Source organism: Ovis aries, chromosome 3, assembly GCF_016772045.2.
Source record: "Ovis aries strain OAR_USU_Benz2616 breed Rambouillet chromosome 3, ARS-UI_Ramb_v3.0, whole genome shotgun sequence".
In the NCBI taxonomy this organism is placed as follows: Eukaryota; Metazoa; Chordata; class Mammalia; order Artiodactyla; family Bovidae; genus Ovis; species Ovis aries.
The window spans coordinates 131,647,153-131,673,016 of NC_056056.1; the positions used below are offsets into that span (position 1 = coordinate 131,647,153).

The following is a 25,864-nucleotide window of genomic DNA, read 5'->3' on the forward strand; positions in this document are numbered from 1 at the left end:
CCAGAGTTGTCTTTAAACTGTTGCACTAAAATTAGGTACACTAAAAGGTATAGTTTAATCCTTGATGTTAAAAAAGGCTAGACTCAAGTATCTTGACCACAATAAATCTTTAATGAGGTATAATTACATTAACAGTTGAGGTAACAACTTGCATAGGTATTTAATAGATGAATACTTTTAAACCTTAGCCATTTAAACTCAAGCTGTAGTTTCGGCATGAATGATTTATCTGTGAAGTGATAAATTCTCATTGCACTTCATGATCAGCTGCCCCTGAGGATTTCACCTGCAAGCAGACCTACCTGAGAAAAAAGATAAATGATTTTCCAGTGGTTAACAGTGAGCTAAGATCTGAACATGTCTATAGAGGTTAGTGGATGGTCTTCCTTCCGAATAAAGTTAGCAGCAGCAGGACTTTAAAAATACCTAATAAGGTTGTTAGGGAAGAGCAATGAGTATTTCATACTATATTTTTAATAAAATGCAAGTGTAATTTTAATCTCAAAAAGGGCCCAATATTTGAATATCTGAAAGGGTTTTAGTAGTCACATAATACTAGCAAGGGCGATTTAATCCAGCTTTAGTTACTTATTCTAAGTGAGATGCTGAACATTTTGCTCAGATGCCGATTTTGAACCGTTCTGTGTCCTATGCAGTTTTTTTTCTCTTCAAGACTGATTTCTATCCCTTTAAACCAAAAATCTCAAGATACAATAGTACAAAACTAGATCTAATGTTAAATATATAAAATGAACTCATATCCAAGTTGAACTGAACTTGTATTACACCATAATATACTGTTTGCTACATTCATTTTTTTTTTAATGACTGCTTTATTAGAATCTGGACAAACGTTTGCTGCCAGACAAATCACTATTATATAAGTCTCAGCCATCATTATTTTCATGTCCATAGTACTGAAGCCATTTAAACATGCTATTTATAAAGCTGTCATCTCCATTTGTATAATAGTTTGACTATGCCAAGTAAAGAATAATTTTTACAACAAACTTGAAAAAAGGAAGTTCTGTTTACGAAAGTAAAGTCTATTCTGAGTCCTGTCAAACACAAAGCCTCGGGGGTATTGAATGATAATGAGTAAGTAATATTTCACTTTGTAGTAGTTGAACTTCCTTTGCAGGCATTTGATACAAATCTGAAAAAAATGCCCCTTTTCTGGTAAGACTTAGTGAAGCAAGTTTAATCTGTCTGATAAGAATTTGTATAGAAAATAACTATAAAAAATAAATGTATAAAATGATGCCACCTGAACTTCAGTAGAAGATTGCACAAATTCATGATCTGAGCCAATTAAGACATCAAAACACAAGAAAGGTAACACCAGTCTGAGGTAAACACTAAAAATTTAAAACTCCCAAGTATTTAACAAAAAATTACCTGCTGACATTGATACACATATACTTAAGCTAACTTCATCTCTGTAAAAAGATCTGTTGCAGTCAGATACAAAATGTGTAAACACTGTGCACTGATTAGTAAGTAAAAATAAAAACAGGGAAGCCCAAAATTGTTAAGTCAGCCCTTTTAAAAAGTATATATACAAATCACAAGAAGAAGACTCCCTGTCTTTGGATCAGCTAAGGATTTCATTAGAAGAGGTATCAGCTTCTTCACTGGGATGCTGGCTACCAGACAGGAATTCTGGAGGCAGGAGTTTAGAATGTCCATTCTCAGTAACTCGCTGGGTATAAAACAAGATATAAGCTTGGGCCTTGCATACTTCATCCATAGTGCACATGCTTAGCTTGGAATCATTGCAGTGTACCCAGAACCCTAGAGTGAAGCACAAAAATATATCTTAATGTTTACAAAGGAACTTTAGAAATTTCTAGTATAAATGAAAACGGATTTAAAGAGTTTCAGTGAGAGTTGAGGGGGTTTTTTTTTGAAGGAAAAATAATTGTCTAGCCAATTTAGTTCTTTAAATTAGAAATACAGCTTGGGCAGTACGTTACTCGAATCATTTACCTTTGTCCTAGAAGTAATTTGAAGTTATAGGATCTGATTTGTTCACTTGACACTACCTTTAATTCCTGGTATAATCTTAGCAGTTAATGCTTTTGCTGGTAATTGTAAAGCAAATTGTGTACAACTCATGGTGATGTTAATTGCCTTCCTGGGTTATATGGACTTTTTGTCCATACCTCTTTTTTTAAGGTTCATGGAAGCAGTAAGTGAAAGTTTCAAGTTAGAACTTGAAATCAAAGTTGTTCCAAATATCTGTGATTCCCCAGTTCTTTAGGTGTTCTGTTCTTTAATAAAATTAACTGAATTCAACCAGAAAACAGAGGATCTACTCTTGGAAGTGTGCCTTTCGCACTTTCTGACTTGTAACTAATGAGACCATCCTTACTATTTTATCCCTTCAGCCCTTACAAGACAAAACTACCCCAGTCCTGCATCATAGAATACCCTATTTTCTGCACAAACCCCCAATTTTTTTTTTCTCCTTGAAAGAAAACAAATCAAGTGGCTTTTCTTAAGATTACTTAGTGTCTAGTTTAGAAATCTGTGCAGACTCAACCCCGGCTTCCAAAAGCCTACCCCAAGGTAAAATACTTTTTTTCATCTATACCTCCTTCAGAATTGTAACAGTAGGCAGTGTAGTGTCCTGAGCCGAATCCTTTCCCGTGGTGCATTACCACAGCAGATAAGTCATACAGAAAACATTCTGGTCTGAGGGACTTCAGGGATTCCCTGCAGCAATAGGGCTCCATGTTTAAGATTTCTTCAAAGCCAACATGAACACCAATCTTCTCTCGGTTATTACGTCCTGACCACCTGCAAACAAATTAGGGTAAAATTATCAACAAAGTCAAGGGACCATAACCACGTACCTGGTCCAAACTCATAGGAAACCTCAGACAGCATAGAGTACAATCCTATATAACAAGTGTAAATAGTAAATCCTTTCAATACTGAAGTTGGCTACAATAGAGGAATTTAGGCTTATTTAACAAGTACAGTGAGGTTCTAAAATAAATTATTTGGCTTCTGTAGTTAGAGGATAGTATAGGAAGAAAATTAACTTTCAGAAAAAATACAGCCTTATGGCGTTTTCCCCCTTTGAAGTGAGAAATTCGAGGCACCAAAGGGTTTTTAATTCTTTACTGTCTTGTCAATACTTTGAGGAGGATATCCCAGGACCTAGAATTTGTTCCTGGGAGACATAATCTGGATCTTTCATGGCCAGGTGTGGGGAAAAAAACAAACCCAAACAAAACAGGCATCTCTAATTCCTCAGAACACTTCAAAAGCTCTTCATACTTAAAAAAGAAACTGTGACCCTTCCTGTGTGTAAATCAGTATAATACCCATTAGTGACAAAACTCAGATATCGTCCCTATACTGTCAACTTCTCAATCTGTTGGTCATGCTTCCCAGTACTGGATCTATGCATGTAAAGCAATGCTTTTATCATCAAATAGTATGAATTGGTGCTACAGGGGAAAAATAATGTAATAAATGGTAGTTCTTTCAAGAGATTATAATCCAGCTTGGAGTGCTACAGTACAATAATAAAAAACAGCTGAAAATATAGTATCAATGTATTAAAACATGCAGTTAAGACAGTGGCAGGTAAAGGAGGGAGAAAGGCAAATAGGTTTTATGAAGAAAAAAAAATGTGAAATGCTTAATTAGTATGATGTAAAATTGTATGGAACTAAAGGTGAGACTTGCAAATTACATCACCTGCCACACTAGAAGTCATGTCCCAGTCTTTCCCTACTAAGTGTATAAAGAGTCCTGTATCCAGTGCACCTTAATCTTAGTACCAAGCATGTAAAATAATGGAACTTGCTTACCCTAAGCTGTCATTCTCACTTTCTCTCTCTTTTATTATACCATAAAATTCAAATCTTAACTTACTGAATTATGCTAAATACTTGTCAGTTGTCTAATTAGAAAATAATTTATTTCCATTGATGAGCAGGATATCCCTTTTTGTCTGCTGATAAAGATACAGTACAATGATAAAAGAACAAGATAACACTGTACCAAAAAGTCATGATTTATTTCTGAGAGAGGGACTAGGACTAGGAGGCACACATGGGGAGCTTGTAAAGTACTAGAAATGTTCTGTTTCCTATGTTTCTTCTAAGACTCTTGTGTGCCCCTCCCCAATCCCACTCTCCCTTTTATATGCCCTATATATTTTATATACTGGCAAATGTAATAGTACATCTTTAATAGATGAAGAGAAAGGAAAAAGATAAATGTGGTGGAAAAGGCAGCATAAAAATGGTCCCTGAATCAGAAATATGGCATGGAAGCATCACAAGTATTTTCTGCAGAAGATGGGAGGCAAATAGATTTAAATTAAGGTGTCAAATGGCAGATTAAAGAGGCGATTATGAAGAACAGAAAGTTCTTCAATGATTTATAGTAGCCAACTGAGTACCAGAAATTTAAACCCTTTTAATTCTATCTATATAATCTCATATATGGTCTGACCTCTCCATGCTCCCTGGCCTTGCTACCTGGCCCTGGACAATACTGTGTGTGCTAAGTCACTTCAGTTGTGTCCAGCTCCTTGCGACCCTATGAACTGTATGTAGCCCACCAGGCTCCTCTGTCCATGGGATTCTCCAGGCTAGAATACTGGAGTGGGTTGCCATGCCCTCCTCCAAGGGGATCTTCCCGACCCAGGGATCGAACCTGTGTCTCATGTCTCCTGCATTGGCAGGCAGGTTCTTTACCTCTAGCATAACCTGGGAAACCCCCTGGACAATATTAACGCATAACAATTTTCTTGTTTTCATTCCACTTGATTTCACACACCCTGGCAGGTCTCACACACCCTGGCAGGTCTCACCCGGACTCTTCACTAAACCTTTTGTTGTGTACCCTTTCCTGATCCTTCATACCTTTGCTCACGTTGCTCTCAGGCTAAAGTGTTCCTCCTCCTGCATACACCCAATTCATTCATTAGTATCTGGGGGCATCTATGTACTGAGCTCAGTTCTGGGTTTTGGAATACAGGAATGAAATGACCACTGTCATTACTGAATTTCTGTTTAGGGGGACAGAAACAGGTATTAATAAGTCAACTATTGCAGATATTGGTTTTTGCCAAGAAGCAAAAATAGGGTAGGTAATGTGACATGTAAGAGTTGGTGGTGCTACTTTTAAATAGGATGGTCAGGAAAGTCCTGAGATGACATATGAACTGAGATTTAAATTACATGACGTCCTCTGTGCCATTAGGGAGGCTTTGGGAATGTTTAGATATCAGCTAATGCCTTCTTCCAGGGCTCTGATAAATTCATTTGTATGTAGTTTGTGGTACTTAGTATTTCTACTTCATCATTATTTCTGGGAATGCTTGACTATAATCTTCAGGAAAAAAATTCTACCTTATATTCCCCAAAGAATATGGAACAACATCAGGCATTTTCCAAGCATGAAGCAACTAGGTCAAATATTCTCAAGCAATAGATTTTAATTTAAAAATTTTGAACCTAAAACATGCTGAATATTAAACACTATAAGCAGAGATGAGGAGAATATTATACTGTGCAAACCAAAATGCAAGGAGTCTGCTATCAGCAACGTATTCTACAAGGGAAGATAATAGTATCAGAACAATAGTTACTGAACATGTTGTCTACGATTAGGGCTAGAGATAATGACAGAATTTTTTCTCCTTAAAAAAAAAAAAAAGCAAAAGTAGATAAGTCCCCCAGTCAAGTATTAAACTTTTTTCTACTACTAACCTGAATCGTTTGAGATGGAGTCTGAGAACCTGAGGTAGGTGGCAAATCATAAGCTGTTTTTGTGCTTCTGTGAGTAGAACTGGTTTTGAGGAAAACCTCCTACGTTTTGCTATGATATCAAAGACAGAATAAGATGCAAATTTAAGGATACAATGAAATGTTTGAGTAAACTCAAAATAATCCAAGCTTGTATTATCAATTAGACATCTACTGAGTTATAGGCATTATACAGGGCTAAAGATAAAGGGCATGGCCTTGCTCTCAAGACCCTCACAATCATGTAAAAGAAAGTGAAAGTGAAGTCACTTGGTCATATCCAACTCTTTGTAACCCCATGGACTGTAGCCCCCATGGACAGCGCCTCTGTCCATGGGATTCTCCAGGCAAGAATACTGGAGTGGGTTGCCATTTCCTTCTCCAGGGGATCTTCCCCACCCAGGGATCGAACTCAGGTCTCCCACGCTACAGGCAGACTCTTTACCGTCTGAAATACCGGGGAATTCCACAATCATGTAAACCACACCCACAAAACTTATGAGCTAGTCAAGGCAGACAGGTAACAAGTAAATACAGTTGACCCTTGAACAACAAAAGCTTGGACTACATGGGTCCACTAACATGCAGATTTTTATTTTTTTGAATCACAGTTGACTGTACGTTTCACACACACAGATTCAACGAACCATGGATTGAAATTTACATCCACGGTTGGTTGAATCTGTAGATGTGAAATCTTGAGGGATGGTTTGGCAGACTGGCAGATTTTAGTATAACCGGGTGTGTCTAGAACCAATCCCCCACATACACTGTACATGATTTAATGTAGTCCTGACGTAAGGCAACAGAAAGATATAGTGCTATAATATTTTTAAATGGATTTGGTTATGCCAACTAAAAGGAAGAATTACTCCCTAAACACATACTTTAATATACTCTTACCAAAGTCTAATCAATCATGGTCAGTTTACTTCTTGGGGCTAATCAGGATCCCATGGGCATGGAACCTTCCTGCCCAGAGCACCCCTCCCTGCTTCCTGGAGATCCAACCCAGCACCGCCTGAGAAAGCAAGCCTTCATTAGCTCTGTATCTGAGGTCTCCCTCGGTGTCTTGCTATTTTAGTACCAGATCTCAAACAAGGGGAACTGAGGGTTCTTTTTACCCTCTACTATCTCTAGAGGTCCACCTAGGGACCTTGTGCTGCAGCTTCTCTCTAGGCCATTCATTGGCTACCAAAGTTTGCTCCTGATGTCCAGGAGTTATCCTTCAGCTTGTACATCAACCGCAACTCCAGCCACAGGAGAAGCTGCTTCTTACAGGAAGTGGAATCAGTCCACCATGAGGCTGTCCTCTAACCCAACTCCTCTTTCCACCAGAAGTCTTTCCTCCAGGTCTATGCTCTGGAGATCCAGGTATCAGACTGCTGCAGGATCTTAGGGGCTTAACTTTGGATTGTCTCCCAGAATATATGGTACAAATGTAGCTAGACAAAGCATGTTAACTCCTTGAATTATAGTTTTAAACATTTGCCATTATAGATTAAATTCAAGCAGCTCTTTTAGGCCTTTATTTGGTGGACCCAGCAGATATAAACATGTTATAATTTTCTGCATTTATTTTCATATCTTTCTACTCCCAGATTTGAAGAAAACATCTAGGACCATTCACATTTATGTTCAAGAAAATAAACACTATATACTATCAATAAAGGTTTATTTTCTTCTTCTCTTAGAAATATTAGGCTCCTCTTTACAACAGATTTCATATTGAGGCAGCACTCAGAAAACAATGTTGGTATAAGTTGTTTTGGAACACCATCAACTTATATGCCATTCTTTCAATGCTGGAACAGCATTTTATATTACCTTAGGAGTTTATTATCTAATGCCCTAGAGTCATTTTTTTTCAGACATGGAGATTAAGGAGAATATCCGCAAATATATAGTATAAACATTTAAAATGCCATGTACTACACATTGATAGGGAGAAAGAAACCGGATGAAGACGTAGCAGATCTGATGTGGTTTTACCTACCATTTCTCTGGAGGAGGATGCTTCTGTTTAATTGAAATGGCTGTTTCATCCCCCAGTGCTGGGTTCCTATGCTCACTTACATTAGAGAGCTAATCACAGTAGGTAGACCTTGTCTGTCTGTTTTCTCCACTAGGTATGTGAGCATCTTCAAAGTGTCTTTCCTCTTTCCACAATGACTAGAACAATGACTAATTATAGAAGAGACAGCCAATGGATGGTTTTTTAATAAATCTTTGTTTTTATGAAGCCAGTGTCCATCGCAGCAGTCCAGCAATGTATATTATTTCCTATTTTATAAGTATGTATACACACACATATACATATGTTATCTATATATCAGTGTTTTGATGTGCACCAGAAAGCAATCATTTCATTCAGTACTAAATACCTTTTACCATTCCCCTTCACTACTTTATTCTGCTGCTGCTGCTAAGTTGCTTCAGTCGTGTCCAATTCTTCACGACCCCATGGACTGCAGCCTACCAGGCTCCTCCATCCATGGGATTTTCCAGGCAAGAGTACTGTAGTGGGGTGCCATCACCTTCTCCGACTTTATTCTACTCACATATTAAATTTTATTTTATGAATCCTTTCTACAACTTACTATAGGATCAAAAATATTTTAATGTCATCAATAAGGCAAAACAAACATGTAGTTCACAAACATCAATTAAAAAGCAGAAATATGTAGCCCAAGTTTCTTTTGATAAACTATTTATTTCTATACCTGCTACTTAAGGAATTTCTTCCAGTTTCCCCTCATTTGTGTTTCTCTTTGCTAACCTTAGAAAAACAAAGAGAATATACAGCCTCTACTTACAATTACACTGGTCACACACGTAGATTTTTCCTTCTAAAGCTTCGGTTTCTGTGAACTTAGCCAACATTTCAGTAACCAGACATGGCTGGGAAGCACTATCTTTTCCAATGCACTGGTATCTTTCTGGGAATTCCAGTGACAAGTCCCAGAAAGGTTCTATGGTATTTGATTTGTTGTCACATGCAAGACATGTAACCTGCAAATAAAAATATTAGTTTCTCAGATTACAATCCTTCTGTCAAAATATTTACTCCTTTCACTAGAAGTCACTACCTGTAAATAAGCTTTTCTTCTGAAAATGTACTATCAGAATTCTGAATGATCTGCTTTATATTATTTTCAGGGAATAATATTTTTCTTCCATAAACCCACTATGCATTGATGGGCTTTAACTATGAGGCATTTAAAAAGCTCTAAGGGCTTTTTCTTTTACTAAGTTCGGTCAAGTCTGAATTTAGTGAAAAAAAAAAAACAACAAAAAACAAACTCTGGGCTCACTTAATTAGATATACACTGTGTGTATATATATGTGTGTGTATGCGTGTCTATATATATTTATATACATTTAACGTGCTTAGATTAATTAGACTTGAGTTTCTTTGCCCTTTTTCCTTTCTCATCTTTCACTGATGGGTTTTCTCTTCCCAAATCCCCGTAACTTCTTAACCATAATGCAAGAAAAATGCTATTAGTATATTTTTATATGCAAATTTTAAAATATAGCATACTTTTATATTAGTACATTAGTATATACAGATTTTGAAGCCCTACCAACTAATACTTTCAAAAGATAGTATATATAAAATACATACAAATACTTCCACTTAAAGCAAACAGTACTACATTAAAATCCTGATCAAAATATAGGAACCTCAAAAGAACAGCAGGCCTTTCTAACAACTTACATAGGAAATATAGTAACTGAAAAAGGAAAGAATAACTTCAGTAAAGCATTCAGCAGGATTTAATGCCAACACTGCCCATAACTGAAGACAGACTTTAAAGATCTAATAATCCACATGATATGAAATATTACTAAACTCTTTCACAAAAGCTATATTCCTGGAACACACAACAAAATAAAGAAGCCAATTGTAATTTACAGTTTAAATTAAATACACTGACACAAAGAAAAGAAGAATACCCCTAGTGTTAATAGTTTGGGGACTCACTAGGACCAAGGTTTGCCCTTTTGAGAACAGTTTCTTGAATACAGCAGGGTAAAAAGCCATTCCAGCAACCAACTTCTGAATCTCCGGAAGTGACCGATTCTCCAAGTATTTATTACACATTAGAAAGGGAGAGAGCAAAGTGCTGGCACAACAACTTTCATTAAATTCAAAATTCATCCATAAAGGAAAAAAAACAAGGACATACACTCTCACATTATGCAAAACATGAAATGGTAACTTTCTGGAAAGGAATCTGCAACCACATATCAAAAGTACTACCCTTTGACCAAGTAATTCCTCTGTCTTAAGGAAATCACTAGAAAAACTGTAGTAACTGATCGTGACATTATAATAACGGAAAAATTGGAAATAGTTCACAAGTCAACAATAGGGGAATGGTTAAAAAAATATGGTATATACATATGCTGGACACTGAAATGTGAAAAAAATGACCAAATATTTTAATGACTATGAAAAATCCTTAATTATTAAATAAAGTGGAAAAAGAAGCAGGTAAATTCAACATGACCATACAATTAGGGCACAAATATATATAAATATTCAGAAAAAACTAGAAGGACATGTACCAAAATATTCATAGTTTTATGTGTGGGTTGTGTGGAGTTCTGGGACTAATGTATGATTTTCTTCTTTTCTTCTACACAGATTTACTGTGCTATATAGGCTTTCCATATGGTATATATCACTTTTATTTATAATTGTGTATTTTAAACTTTTGCATAAAAGTTAAAAATGACAGAGAAAGATGATAGAAAAATAATATTGCATGCAACCCCCAAAACCACAACTCGTATTTGCTAAGTCACACAATGTAGAATCTAGACAATTCTGAAACATGAAGTGAAATAAACTTCATAGAAATGTTTAAACTATTCAACTGGATATGTGTCTAGTGACTCAACTGCCTCAGTTAAAAAATAACAACACATACATTTTTTTCAAAGTTCTATGCTCTAGAAAAGTAGAGAGCTGACGTCTAGTAGTAGTCTACCCAAGAGTCTACTCATTCTAGAGGATCATTAATTAGATGGAAGATTCTGGTTCTGTGACTGTCACAAAGGGAAATTTTTACAGCTGTAATTAAAACAGAGGAAAACCACTTAGGATCTTTCTAAATAAAAATCACATCTGTTTACCTTAAAACTTCCCTATCTACCTGTTTAAGTTTTCAGTCCTTGCTCCCTTTGGTTTTATAGGAAATCCTCCAGGGCTACTTTCTTGGTTCCTGAAACGACTCAAGTGTGCACCAAAACCATTCCTGGTACAAAGGTTATCTTCAAATCTGTTCCTTGTGTAATTAAACTCCTCGTCTCAATCCCTCAGAGAATGAATGCAGTATTATTAACCTAAGAAGCTCTGTTTCCTAATTCCCGCCCCACCCCCATCATAACTTTAATACCATGGACATGAAACTACTTCCAATGATTCACGGAGGTGAAAGAACTGTTGGAGCGAACGGACGTCCTCATACACACTTGTAAAAGTGATCTAATGTGACCTGAGAACAGTGCTAGCACTAACACACTAGTTATACAGAGCATATGCACTTTTTAGGCTTCCCTTTATGAATTCCCCAAGATGACAGTACGATTTTTTTAACAATCCATACCTGACTAAGAAGCTGTCCGTGAAATATGTTATTCACAACATTCAGAACCTGCTTGATGAGTTTCCTTTGAGAAGTAGGGATAAGAGCTGGTAACCTGGTACCAGTGGTCTCTAGTTCATGTTGTATTTTATCCAAAAGCTCACAAAGAAATTCCTGAGCATCTTGTTGGCCATAACCACGAAAAGCAGGAATCAATCTCCATACTGAGTGTAGCATAGCAAACGGTGAGACCAAGGCCCACTTTCCAGACCACATGACTTGGAACAAAGTATGCAATTCATGACAAAGAGAAATGTACTGTGAACTTGGCTCCCTTGGCTGAATAAGTTCCATCTTTCTACTCTGCGGTGCTCCGCCACTTAGTCCTGATGATAAACTTGGATGTCTGAAGCGCACAGAGTATGGCTCTTTTTCTTGACATTCATTCATTTGATATACTGTATCTGTAACTGGAGGATGCTTATAAGATGATCTGGTTTTATCACTAGCAGTCACAGCCAGCCATCGGTTCAGATCAAGTTTTAAAAAACATTGTCGAAAAATAAGCAAATGACTCAATACTTGGAGAACAGAATTCATATAGCAAGTATTTCCCAAATTTCTCAATCCTGTTACACCAGGAGTTACTGTTGGCCTTCGTTTAACAGAGGAGTCACTAGCTTTTTTCAGTCTTACATCTTCTGAGGTAGATACTACTTTATCTTTTGCTGGCAATGCTGAGGTTTGCAGCGGTACAGGAACTATTTCTACTGTGGTGGACTGAGCTAGACCTTGTAAACGTAAACTCTTTCTGGGAGGCATACTTTCTAATTCTGCATTAGCCTGATGCTCTAATAGTTCTTGTCGTCTTTTCTTCACCTCTCTTTTTGCTAATTTCTCCTGAAATTGTTCTTGCCTTTTTCTTCCAATGGGTGACTGCTCAAACCAAGTTCGAAAGATTTTACCCATGAGTATCCTTCTCCTGTGCCAAAGAGCAGTATACATTTGATCTTCATTTTGAAGCAGAGATTGGGTGCCATCATGTAAGAAATAGGAATCATCACTTGTAGCCATAGACCGTAAAACCTTTCCACTACGAGTGGTACAGTGATAATTTTGATTTTTGATTGCACTTAATGTACTTCGTAGTAACTTTAGGTCTCCAGTTGCATTATCATTAAGAACATAATCATCACAAAGGTAACAAAAAACATACATCTCATTCACCTCCAATGCAACAGGATGACTACTTTCTTGAAAGTGCCCGAGTGCGTGTTCTTCAATAGATCTTCCACAGGCAACATGAGAACAGCTAAGGCAAGCCCAAATCGACTCAGTCGTATTGCAGTCCACACAACGCCACTTCTGCGGGTTGAGGATGGAATGGTCTTGAGCAAGCCGCAACTGCCCAATGTGTTGGCACTTATCCATTGTTAGCATTTATTGAGTCTAGCTGAGGAACACATAATCCAAACAACTCTCTGTGGGCAACACTTGAAGCATCTGAAAACTAAGAACAATGTCAATTTTTAATAAAAGAAAAACAAAAAGCCAACATTTTTTCTTTTTACAAGGTATTTTTCCAGGAATTATTTTCTTTTTCCAGGAATAATTTTGTTAATTTGCTCTCACTGGTCCTAATATCTGGGCTGCCTGTCATAATACCAAAGGCAATTCTCACTTTTAATTTACACTAGACTTCACTAATCTCTCATCCGTCTTGCTCTGAAAGAACACACACATTACTTGCTCTGACGGTTCCCTTTCAAACACATTGTTTTCAATTTGATGCTACCATCTACTGGTAAAGAATGGGTAGTGACCACTTTTCACATTCCATTTACCAATTGCCATTCCTTTTTCTTAAAAATTGGGACTGGCAAGACCTAAATACATCTTACTAATATCTCCATTTCAAGAGCCCTAAGTGGAGTTACTAAAATATAATCATAGTTGTAAGCATGGGGTCTGAAGTAGAAAAACTTACGTTTGAATGTTACCTCTGCCACATACTGCTTTATATCTGACTTGAGCAAACATTTTAACTTCTCTAAACTTCATCTGTGAAACAGGGAAAATCATACCACCTTCACTGAATTGTTAAAGGCCTGAGATAACCAAATATCTGGCACAGAGCAAATGTTCAGTAAACAATAAATATTTGACACACATCTATAGTGAATAAATCAATATTACACTCTATTTATTTAAATAATATTAAATATTCTAATTTTAAGTACTATTTAAAATTCGGCTTTCCAGTAGTATACCCATAATGACCTTTATTTAATTCATGGCTCTGCAACATACTCTGATTTGATAGACTTGACTTAAGTAAAGAGAAAAAAGACTTAAGAAAAGAGAAAGTATTCTCCCCTTCTGTCTTTTGTGTTTGACTACACTCTGAGGAATGTGCAAGGATGTATAAGCAAATAGCAGGAAAAAAAGGAAAAATAAGAAATCAGTGGCAATATAATGATTTTACATTCTTGCATGCCTAAACATTACATGAAATTAGAGGCTTACTCCAAAAAACAAACCCATAATCCCAAAACCCCAATATAATAAAATAAATCTGATCTTGATCAAACTTTTCCTTTATCAATTAAAGGAACACATCTGCTACCTGTACCTAAAAACAATAAAACAAAATCTAGTTAAAAAGTAGGACATCATGAAATGTTTTCTTCACTGATTTAAACATACATTGAACACAAACTTTGGGCTGAAGTTGGGGATCTAGATGGACTGGTTGGATCTCCTTGCAGTCCAAGGGACTCTCAAGAGTCTTCTCCAACACCACAGTTCAAAAGCATCCATTCTTCGGCACTCAGCCTTATTCACAGTCCAACTCTCACATCCATACATGACCACAGGAAAAACCATAGCCTTGACTAGATGGACCTTTGTTGGCAAAGTAATGTCTCTGCTTTTGAATATGCTATCTAGGTTGGTCATAACTTTTCTTCCAAAGAGTAAGCGTCTTTTAATTTCATGGCTGCAGTCACCATCTGCAGTGATTTTGGAGCCCCCAAAAATAAAGTCTGACACTGTGTCTACTGTTTCCCCATCTATTTCCCATGAAGTGACGCGACCAGATGCCATGATCTTCGTTTTCTGAATGTCGAGCTTTAAGCCAACTTTTTCGCTCTCCTCTTTCACTTCCAAGAGTCCCTTGGACTGCAAGGACATCCAACCAGTCCATTCTGAAGGAGATCAACCCTGGGATTTCTTTGGAAGGAATGATGCTAAAGCTCCAGTACTTTGGCCACCTCATGTGAAGAGTTGACTCATTGGAAAAGACTCTGATGCTGGGAGGGATTGAGGGGGCAGGAGGAGAAGGGGACGACCGAGGATGAGATGGCTGGATGGCATCACGGACTCAATGGACATGAGTCTGAGTGAACTCTGGGAGATGGTGAGGCCTGCTGTGTTGGAATTCATGGGGTCACAAAGAGTCGGACATGACTGAGCGACTGAACTGAACTGAACTGGGGATCTAGATATAGAAGACTCAGAACATTATGTGCAGCATGATCAATGCTTTGAATTTTTTAGGACAGCAACATGAATTTCAACAGTACTTGCAGATGCCACCTCCAGGTCCTAAGAAAACTGCAAAGGTAAAGCTGACTTTTGGTTTCTTTCTACCTCTTTGCTTGTAAAATGTCTTAGCAATCAGATATTCCTGCCTACCACAATTTCTTCACTTTTAGATACAGGGTATGTCAAGTATAGATTTAAAATTACCAACCCCAGACCTCACATGTACACTCCTCTTCCCTCAAGATTTCCTGAGGTCCAAAATCTGTTCAAATATAGTATTTTATTTGAGTAAGCAAACAACAATAGTTGCTAATGGCAAAAGTAAGACATCAGTGATTAATATGCTCCATCATCCTAAATCCTTCTAGGTCCTGAGGTTAATAATCCTGAGATCATACTTGTCTCCAATCTCTCTCTCTCCCCACACAGCAATCCTTGAATAAAAATCTTTGGTTCTACTGTCAAAATATATCTAGAATCTGAGTACTTATTATCTCTACTGTTTCACCCTGAATCCTTATACAGTCGGCACAGCTTAGATCATCAGCTCCTTACTGCAAAATCCAGGCTTAAATTGAAGAAAGGGAAAACCACTAGGCCATTCAGGTATGACCTAAATCAAACCACTTACGATTATACAGTGGAGGTGACAAATAGATTCAAGGGATTAGATCTGGTAGAGAGATCTGAAGAATTATGGATGGAGGTTTATAACATTGTACAGGAGGTGGTGATCAAAACCATCCCCAAGAAAAATATGCAAGAAGGCAAAGTAGTTGCTTGAGGAGGCTATACAAATGGCTGAGGAAGGAAGAAAAGTGAAAGGCAAGGGATAAAGGGAGAGATATACCCAAATGAATGCAGAGTTCCAGAGAACAGCAAGGAGAGATAAGAAAGCCTTCTTAAAGAAAAAATGTGAAGAAATAGAGGAAAACAACAGAATGGGAAAGACTAGAGATTTCTTTACAAAAAGTGGAGATACCAAGGGAACACTTCATGCAAGGATGGGCAAGATAAACGACATAAATCATCAAGGACCTAACAGAAGCAGAAGAGATTAAGAAGAGGTGGTAAGAATACACAGAAGAACTATACAGAACAGGTCTTAATGACCTGGAAAACCACAATGGTGTGGTCACTCACCTAGAGCCAGACATCCTGGAATGCGAGGTCAAGAGGTCAAGTGGGCCTTAGAGAGTATTACTATGAACAAAGCTAGTGGAAGTGATGGAATTCTATCTGAGTTATTTAAAATCCTAAAAGATGATGCTATTAAAGTGCTGCACTCAATATGTCAGTAAATTTGGAAAACTCAGCAGTGGCCACAGGACTGAAAAAGGTCAGTTTTCATTTCAATCTCAAAGAAGGGCAAGGTCAAACAATGTTCAAATTACCATATGATTGCTTTCATTTCACATGCTGGCAAGGTAATGTTCAAAATCCTTCAAGCTAAGCTTCAGCAGTACATGAACTGAGAAATTCCAGATGTATAAGCTGGGTTTTGAAGAGATAGAGAAACCAGAGATCAAACTGCCAACATTCATGGGATCATGGAGAAAGCAAGAGAGTTCCAGAAAAACATCTGCTTCATTAACTATGCTAAAGCTTCTGACTGTGGATCATAACAAATTGTGGAAAATTCTTAAAGAGATGGGAATACCAGACCACCTTACCTGTCTTCAGACAAACTTGTATGTGGGTCAAGAAGCATCAGTTAGAACCATACATGAAACAAGTGATTGGTTCAAAATTGAGAAAAGAGTATGACAAGGCTGTACATTGTCACCCTGTTAAACATACATGCAGAGTACAACATGTACAACGCCAGTCTGGATGAATCACAAGCCGGAATCAAGATGGCTGGGAGAAATATCAACAACTTCTGATATGCAGATGACATGAAGACTCTAACAGCAGAAAGTGAAAATTTCGGAACTAAAGAGCTTCTTGATGAAGAGGGGAGTGAAAAAGCTGGCTTAAAACTCAACATTCAAAAAACTAGGATCATGGCATCCAGTCCCAATATTTCAAGGCAAATCAAAGGGGAAATCAAAGTGGGAGCAGTGACAGACTTTAGTTTTGGGGGCTCTGAAATCACTATGGACAGTGACTGCAGCCATGAAATTAAAAGATGCTTGCTCCTTGGAAGGAAAGCTATGACAAACCCAGACAGCATATTAAACAGCAAAGACATCACTTTGCCAACAAAAGTCCATATAGTCAAAGCTACGGTTTTTCCAGTAGTCATGTATGCATATGAACTCTTTTGATACTCTTGAGAGTCCTCTGGACTGCAAGGAGATCAACCAGTCACTCAGAAAGGAAATAAATCCTGAATATTCACTGGAAGAACTGATGCTCAAACTCCAATACTTTGGCCATCTGGTACAAAGAGCCAACTCAGCTTTTCCACCTGGAGAAAACCCTGATGCTGGGAAAGATGGGAGGCAAAGGAGAATGGGGCAGCAGAGGACGAGATGGTTAGATAGCATCACTGACTCAACAGACAGGAATCTGAGCAAACTCCAGGAGACAGTGGAGGACAGAAGAGTCTGGCATGCTGTAGTCCATGGGGTCTCAAAGAATTAGATACAACTTAGAGAAGGAAATGGCAACCCACTCCAGTGTTCTTGCCTGGAGAATCCCAGGGACAGGGGAGCCTGGTGTGCTGCCATCTATGGGGTCGCATAGAGTCGGACACGACTGAAGCAACTTAGCAGCAGCAGCCCCAGAGACTGAACACCACCACCACCGCTACCACCTTGGACAAAGCCAAAGTCAAGTGGACTACTTACTGCAGTTAGGCTCCTAGTGGTCTCCCATTTTTGAAACTTGCTGCCACTGAAAGTTTACTCTCCACAGAGCAGCAGCACACTTTATCTTTAGACCCAAACAATGGGGGCCCATGACCTTTTAGGGGGCTCTCCTGACTGTTCCTCATTATGCGCAGTCAGCAGAGTAAAGAGGATGTGGCCACCTGGAACAAGAATACCTTCCAAACTTCCCTTTTAACTGCTACTTGGGACCTGGAGAATTCTCTGCCTGAATCATTCCCAAAGCCTGCTTCCATGGTCTACAAGGGGCGATAAGAAGCCACTCTAGAATTCTATAAAGAACAATGACACCATCAGATAAGGACAGAGGGACAGAGGGATCTGAATGGCAGATCCAGAGGAAGGATGAGCACGATGAAAGGAGACTTCTATTCCAGATGTCACAAGGGAATTAAAGATGCAGCACCGCTGAAGCCAAGATGGGAGCAGTGGCGGGTCAGCGCAGATCAGACATTGGTTGAAACAGCTGACTCGATATGGAGGTCAAGGGAAGAACCTAGGTTATTTTTTATTTGAAAGGGATCACAAAAAGAACACAGAGAAAATTTTGTTAAACACATTTCTGGCAAGTCCCAGACAATAATTGTCAGTTCAACTCCTTGCAGAGATGAAGTGGGAAATGCTGTTTACACTCAAAGAAAATTATTTCATTCTTAAACTATTACTTTACATATTTATTTTTTATTTTGCCACACATGCGGCATATAGGATCTTAACTCCCTGACCAGGGATTGAACCCATGTCCCCTGAATTGGAAGTGTGGAGTCTTAACCTCTGGACCACCAGGGAAGTCCCTCATTCTGAAATTTTAAAGAGGTGGTATGAGTTGACATCTTGCAGAACATTCAGAAAATAAGGCTCAGAAAAAAAAAAGCCTAGAGAAGAAAATATATGTATATATACACACATATGCTCATTCATTCACTTTTGGGTTATCTCAGACCCTGAGATAAATTACTATAAATTATTTTATTAATCCATATTTTAAATTCCTCAAAATAATGAGTGTTACTTGTGTAAGTTTTAAGTAGGAAAGATAGTCTCTTTACTAACTAGTCTCTTTACTTCCCTCTCCTCTATATCTTGCAAATACATTCTCTTAGTTACAAGAAATTTGTCAATTTCATTACAGTTGTTACTAAAAAATCTATTTAGATGATGGCAAGGCCCCTGACCTTCAACAGGAAGTTGCCAATAATCAAACAGCATGATTGCATTTGATGCAAAATTGTCAAAATGGTGAAATGTTTATCAGATGCCACCTCTCTGAGAGGCTATATAGCAGGGAAGGTCTCACAGCAAAACAGAGAGCCCTAAGAAATCCAAATGCCTGAGTTTAACACAAGCATTTACGTTCCACATACCTGTTTTCTTATCTGTAAAATAACAGTGGTAATAACAGCAACAGGTTGATGAGGGAAATAGGGAAATTTATATTTGTAAAGCACTTACAACAATTCTTGGCTGCTAATAATTTGGCTCTTAGTACATCTTACCTCCCAATAATAATAATATTACTACTACTACTACTACTACTACTACTATTATAAATGCTAGCTTCCCACTAGTTTTATCACTTTTAGCCAGGGTTCTTCTCAGGCAAACGTGCACTAAGGTGAATTTAGGTGCTAACTGACAATTGAGATGTTAGCTGAGGACTAAGGTCTGACCTCTCCCAGGGGTATTTGCATTTTAAAAGGGGATCTTTCAGAAAAAAATCTTTTTAAAAATCCAAAGAAGTGAAATCAGAATAGTGGAATGACAGACCACGAGATTAATATTTTAGAGTAGGGGGCCCATTCACCCAGTCTATTTATGAAAGAAACCAGTAGGGGGTGGACAACCAAGGCAAGGGCAGGGAAGAAAGCAGGAACTGGAGAGCCAGGCTGCAGCCTCCAGGGATCTCCAGTTTGCTCTGCTGCCCGGAGCCACAGCTCAGAGACAGTTACTAGGGTATCCCCAGAGGAGCCTCATCACACAAAGATCTAAAAGCTCGGAAGAGAAGAAAGGGGGGTGGGAGTATTTCTTGACACTTATCTTCTTCTCCTGGGTTCAGAGCACTTCTTTTCATTTGCTAATCCACTGCTGAGAGGCTGTGTATTAACTGGCTCCAGCAGATAGCATAAGTAATTTTGGGCAGTATATTCATCTCACAAAGAATTAACAAAACATTTTTGCATTCCCCATATGGATTCTGGTAAAATATTACCTGTATCTATATATAACAGCAACATACAAATAGTCAAGATATTCTGAATGAAATCTGTATGTAAAGATTAAAACCATCTATATCATTTTCTCATACATTTAAAAAAAAGTTTCACACTTGAAATTCCAAATAACAGCTGTGAAAAAGCTTTTTTTAAACCAAATATGCTATCTTTATTTTAACCACAGATGGATTTATAAATATTCTGAAAGCTTCTCTGTCATTCTTCACTGCTTAAAGACAACACAAATTTTAATTTGTTAAAAGAAAACCAAGCTATTCAAACTTTTAATACCATATCAATGAACAAGCACCTTTATTTTTAAAATCTCCTTCAGCAAATCTCTAAAGTTTACAAAATAATTTGACTTGTTGAAAGCTAATTATTTTAGAGTTAGCCTGGAGAATCCCAGGGACGGGGGAGCCTGGTGGGCTGCCATCTATGGGGTCGCAGAGAGTCGGACACAACTGAAGCGACTTAGCAGCAGCAGCATACCATTAAAGCAATTATAAAATAGAAAGCTAAAATGACTAGAAGAGAAATAAAACAAAATTTTATTAATGGTATTTTTAGTCAAGGGTTTAACTCATGCACACATCAGATTATAGGTAAAATATTAAACTTGTTATGGTTCAACAGCACAAAGTTGCTTATTCCTACCACCCAGAACTATGGACAGAGGTTTGTGACATTTTATAGGAGGCAGTGATCAAGACCATCCCCAAGAAAAAGAAATGCAAAAAAGGCAAAAACGGTTGTCTCAAGAGGCCTTACAAATAGCTGAGAAAGGAAGAGAAACAAAAGGCAAAAGAGAAAAGCAAAGATATACCCATATGATAAATCTAAACTCCTTTAACACGACCTGTAAGAGTTTTTAAATTGTGGCACAATATGTACCTTTCTACTCAGATCTATGATTAACTATTTCACACACACCTTTTGTTAAAATATTTTTATATACAAATGACCACATGTGAATAAGCTTAATTTTTTAAACTTTCATAACTGGGATATGAACTATTGTTTTGTAGGAAATGGGTATGTGCATTTTATATAAATTCTATTCTTACTAAAGAAAAAAAATGTATCACTGGGAGTAAAGTAGAATATTTAAATAAAATTGTCACAGTAATCATCTTTATCTCATTAAAAAAAATTCTCCTGAGACTTCCCAAGAGAGACGGTTATTAAAGAATAGCATCTGCTGAGTATTTAGCCAATAATTTTTGTAACAAGACTGATTTTTCTTTTAAAAGTACGAAATACCCTAAACAGATCCTCTAAAAGCTCTTAAGAGTAGGAAGATTTGTTATTTTCCATAATAAAAGATATGAGGAAATGGGAATTTCAGTAAGAATTCAGTCTTAGGAGTTACTAACCACCACAATCTTTGCATGTATTTGGATAAGAATGAAAATAGTGATACACAGTATTGCTTCCCTGGTGGTTTAAATTCCCGCCTGCAATGTGGGAAACCTGGGTTTGATCCCTGGGTTGGGAAGATCCCCTGGAGAAGGGCATGGCAACCCATTCCAGTATTCTTGCGTGGAGAATCCCCATGCACAGAGGAGCCTGGCAGGCTACAGTCATGGGGTTACAAAAAGTCAGACACAACTGAGCGACTAATCACAGCAAGGCACATCCACCGTGTTAGAGTAAAGCCTGTCCACTCCTTATAGGCAGTTTTCAACTTTCCATTTATTTCACTGCCATATTACCCTCTCCTCTCAAGAGATGTTTATAAAATGCACAGGGTCAAACACAGTGCCTGGTACATAGAAAGGGATTCAATATTTCTGAATGAACAAATTACTGAATGAATAAATACAATGGGCTCTCAAACTCTCCCTGCTCCGTCTTAGGTAAGCTATTATGCCTATTTTGTATTTTGGCATGTCTCCTTGTCAATCATGACGTATTTCCTTTCCTTTTTCCTTAGGAAGGCTCTGGTTATTCTTTCTTCCCCTAGAGATCTAGAGTCTGTAATTACCCTGATCTCGCTTGAAACTCCTTATTAAACAATAAAGGAGACTCTTTCCCTGGACCTTTTCTAGTCTCTAGCACGCCTCTCCTGAGGCACAGAGACTGGAGCTAGTGGATGACACACGAAAAAACTCCTGAAAAGCAAGTTCTGCAGCCAGATTATCTGATTTCCTCACCCACCACAACTTACAAGTATTTCCTTCACAGGCAATTTTGTTCCAAAATATTTATCATTATACCAACCTACTGCAGCTAACTTCGCAACAATAGGGGAAACATTCATCAAAAAGACTGAGCATTCTACTATGGGTCATAAATTGAGTTCAAATACTTTGTGTAAAATGCCAGACTATTATTTTAGCACATCTATGATCTAGTCTAACACATATTTTCTTGGACTATAAATTAGTTTTCTATGGCACATAAAACTCCATGTAAAATGAATTCTTTATAATAAAGATTTTATGATGTCTGAAAGTGCTATGAAAAATCAGTTATACTTCTTACAGTAATCTTTGCCAGAAGTCAATATTGGTAGAATCCTTTTATATTTTAACCTAGTCATAGCTCAGTTAGTAAAGAATCTGCCTGCAGTGCAGGAGACCCGGGTTCAATTCCTGGGTTGGGAAGATCCCCTGGAGAAGGAAATGGCAACCCACTCCAGTATTCTTGCCTGGAAAATCCCATGGATAGAGGAGCCTGGGTTGGGCCTAATTGCAAAACTGTCCCCATTACTGAATCCAGAAAATGACTGAACATACATTTCCTATCTTGATTAGACTCCTAAGCCCGTGCTCCAGCCTCTCTTCTCCCTCAACCAGAAAACTCCATTAGGACAGAGCAATGTGTCTTCTGGCTAACATTGTAGAAAGGAGAAAAACTTCAAAGCACATTCCCACCCCCCCCCCCCCCCCCACCCCCACCCCCGCTTTCTTGGTAATGCCAACATGTTGCCTTCTGTACTTCTACCAAGCAAAAGCCCAATTCAGCAACATTTACAGAGGTTTTTTTATCTTCATGTTAAAGCAGTTAAGTCAGGTGCTATGGATACAAATAAAATATAATCAGAGACTGCCTTCAAGCAATCCAACAAGCAGGAAATCCTCTTGTGAACCACAAATGCTATCAATAGCATTGATATTATCAATAATACTCAGTAAGATTCAAGGGTGTAAAGTTTGGTAGAAGGTATATATAATACCTTATTCCTTTTTATAACTAAAAAAAAAAAATCTGTGAAAAAGAGGGGTAAAGACAATTTGGTAAGAACAATATACTTCAAACATTTAACCCAAATCATCAATGGATTTCCCATTTTAAATATTCCAAATGTTTTATTATTGTGTTCTGATACTGTTGTAGCCACGCCTTTCGGGAAACAAACTCACTCAGGACAATGCAGATAGTGGAGTGCAGTTTATTACACCGGTGGGCCCAAGGCAGACTCTCCTCTTAGCCAAGGGCCCCGACCAACTTTTGTGAAAATCTTAAATACCTTAAGTGTACTGCTCAAGCCCACATCCCCAAATTCCTTAAACCTAGCCTGGGAAGTGTTAAAGGGAGATACAATCAGGTTACAGCCATGATTCATAATCAGAAGGGTCAGCTGGTTATACATTGTAGCCTACACCAGTGGGTGCCATAAAGATTACAGAGGTGATTGACTACATAGGGGATTATTACATTCTTTTTGGCCAGGGGAAATCTTGGTATGGAATCTGGTGTTTATCAGTCCAGGAGGCCAGTTTGGGGTAGGTATGTTAACCCCATGGCTACCAGGCACATGGTCCAAAGATCACTGAAAGTGCAAGATGGAGTTTCCTTCTTTTTCAAGATGGAGTTAGCTTGGCCTGTTCCTTTCCTCCCTCGATGCTAAATACAGATTCACCAATCATTAAAAAGTTTTTAAGCTAAAAAACTTGGGACAATCAATATTTTGAATGAAAATAAGGCATGCACAACCAAATCAGCCCCAAAACATTTTAACTTTCTGCAATATATGTATTGAACTACTTGTTCAATATCAGACTGTCTTTACATTTCAACACGAATAGTCTACAATGATAAATGCTGGATTGAAAAATCTGCTATCCATTGCAAAAATAATAGCTAGTACACAAAAAGCTAGAAAGACTGCAGTGTGGGGGAGAGAGGCTAAATGAACCAAAATGTATTAAGCCTTTTTTCAAACGTCCTAAGACACTAAATTCAGGATAAAAAGATTAGGGTTCCAAGAATACAAAGTGTTCAGCTCTTTCAAGACAATTGAGTATTGAATCTCATGGTGATAATGAAAAAGTCTATAAACAGGTGCTTAACTTATGCCGGGAACAGCCAATTCTTTTTCCTTGTTTACACCTAAAGCTGGTTTTAAAGACAACTCAAAGTGGAATTCTAGGCCCAACGTTACCACCCCCCTACTTTTACCCCACAGGCAGCTACTTAAGAGATAATAAGGAATTCAAGTGCACGGCCTGAAAGTCGTATTTCTATGCTAATTTTACAAGCCCCTAACTCGAAGGACTTGACAATTAAGGCTTAAAAATGGGGAACGGGGCTAGAGGATGAAGAGGCTCTTTCAAGACTTGCTTATTTTAACTTCCAAAATTAAAACTGCAAAAAATTATCCAGTTACCAGCATTTACAACAATTCAAATTTGCAGTTTAAACAATTACAATGTTTCACTTTTTTTATTGCGGAGGTGGAGGGAGAGGGCGAGTCCCATCTCTTAAACTTCAGTAGCTTTTTCTGCTTATGTATGTATGTATGACATGTTTCTTTACGCGCCCCAAGGAAGTTTAGCCTATTAGCAGCTAGCGGGAATGGTTTAGGAAGCTGGTATTCAAAAGTCTAAGTGTCTCTAAGTGGCAGCAGGTGCTGGCAGTGCCGGGACCCGATCAATGGGGTAAGGCAAGACATTTCTTATAGAGGGAAGATTAGAATCAACCGCCCTTCCAAAGCATCCCAGAGGCGCTTAGAGCATCACTTGGCGGCAATCAGAGCCAGGAGCTATGTCGACAGCGCCAGCTCCGCAGAGCGCCCCGGCCCGCATCAGAGACGCGATCATTTGCGATTACATCTCCAGGCTCCGCAACGCGGATCAAGGCACTACTCCCCGTCTGCATCCCCAAGTCTCCCAGTTTCGCCCTTTCTCCCAACTCGCCCTCCGCCCCCAGCAAAGCACAGAGTGGCTACGCGGCATCCCTGGCCACCGGGGACGCGGCTCCTAGCAGCGTCTCCGAGCACTCCTGAAGTGGTCGGCACCGGCCTGGGCATCGCTCGACCCACCTTAACTTTCCAGAGGCGCCAATTCTAAATTCGCCGGACCTGCCGCCGCTGCTGCCGCCACCTCCTTCTCCACGCGCCCCTCGGCTCGCTCCCCTGAGTCTGTCCGCAACCCTGGCTCCCTCCCTCCCTTAGGAACTCCACTGCGACCGGCGTGGCGGGAAAACGCTGCCAGGTGCCTCCCGGCCTGGGGGGCTCCCGTCGGATCTCCGCTCCCGCAGGGAGCCTCAGTCCGCCAACCGCCGCAGCCGCGCGCGCCCCTCACGCACACTCACCAGCCCCAGCCGGAGCGGCCATCTTAGCGCTGGTCTCCCGCGGCCCCGCTCCCAGCTCCCCGCTCCCCGGTGCAGCGGCGGCAGCGGCGGCGGCCCGGTGGGGCGGCTACGTCAGTGGTGACGCCGCGGCCGACCCCGCCCCCAACCCCCTCCCGGCCTCGGCTCGGCGACTGCGGACCCGCGGGTTGGCAGCCTGAGGTGTGCGGGAACCCGGCGCCTAGGCGCCAACGGGGCATCCCGGAATAGACGTTCCCCTGCGCGACCTGTGGCTCAGCTCGGAAGGCAGAAGCTCCTCCCGGGCGGGCTTCGCACCTGTCGTAGCCGTCGGGCCCTGGGAGAAGGCAACTCCAAGCTGCAAC

At 39.1% G+C, this 25,864-nt stretch overlaps 1 protein-coding gene across 1 annotated transcript; it reads right to left on the minus strand.

Moving 5' to 3' along the window:
• Positions 1–92: 92 nt before the first annotated feature.
• Positions 93–25,566, minus strand: USP44 (ubiquitin specific peptidase 44). Its single transcript, XM_027967213.3, has 6 exons — positions 25,506–25,566; positions 11,393–12,881; positions 8,591–8,786; positions 5,739–5,847; positions 2,597–2,802; positions 93–1,794 (listed from the first exon to the last, which is right to left on the minus strand). Exons 2-6 carry the CDS (start codon positions 12,809–12,811, stop codon positions 1,595–1,597), a joined length of 2,130 nt encoding a protein of 709 aa, XP_027823014.1. The 5' UTR covers positions 12,812–12,881; positions 25,506–25,566; the 3' UTR covers positions 93–1,594.
• Between the last annotated feature and the right edge of the window lie 298 nt (positions 25,567–25,864).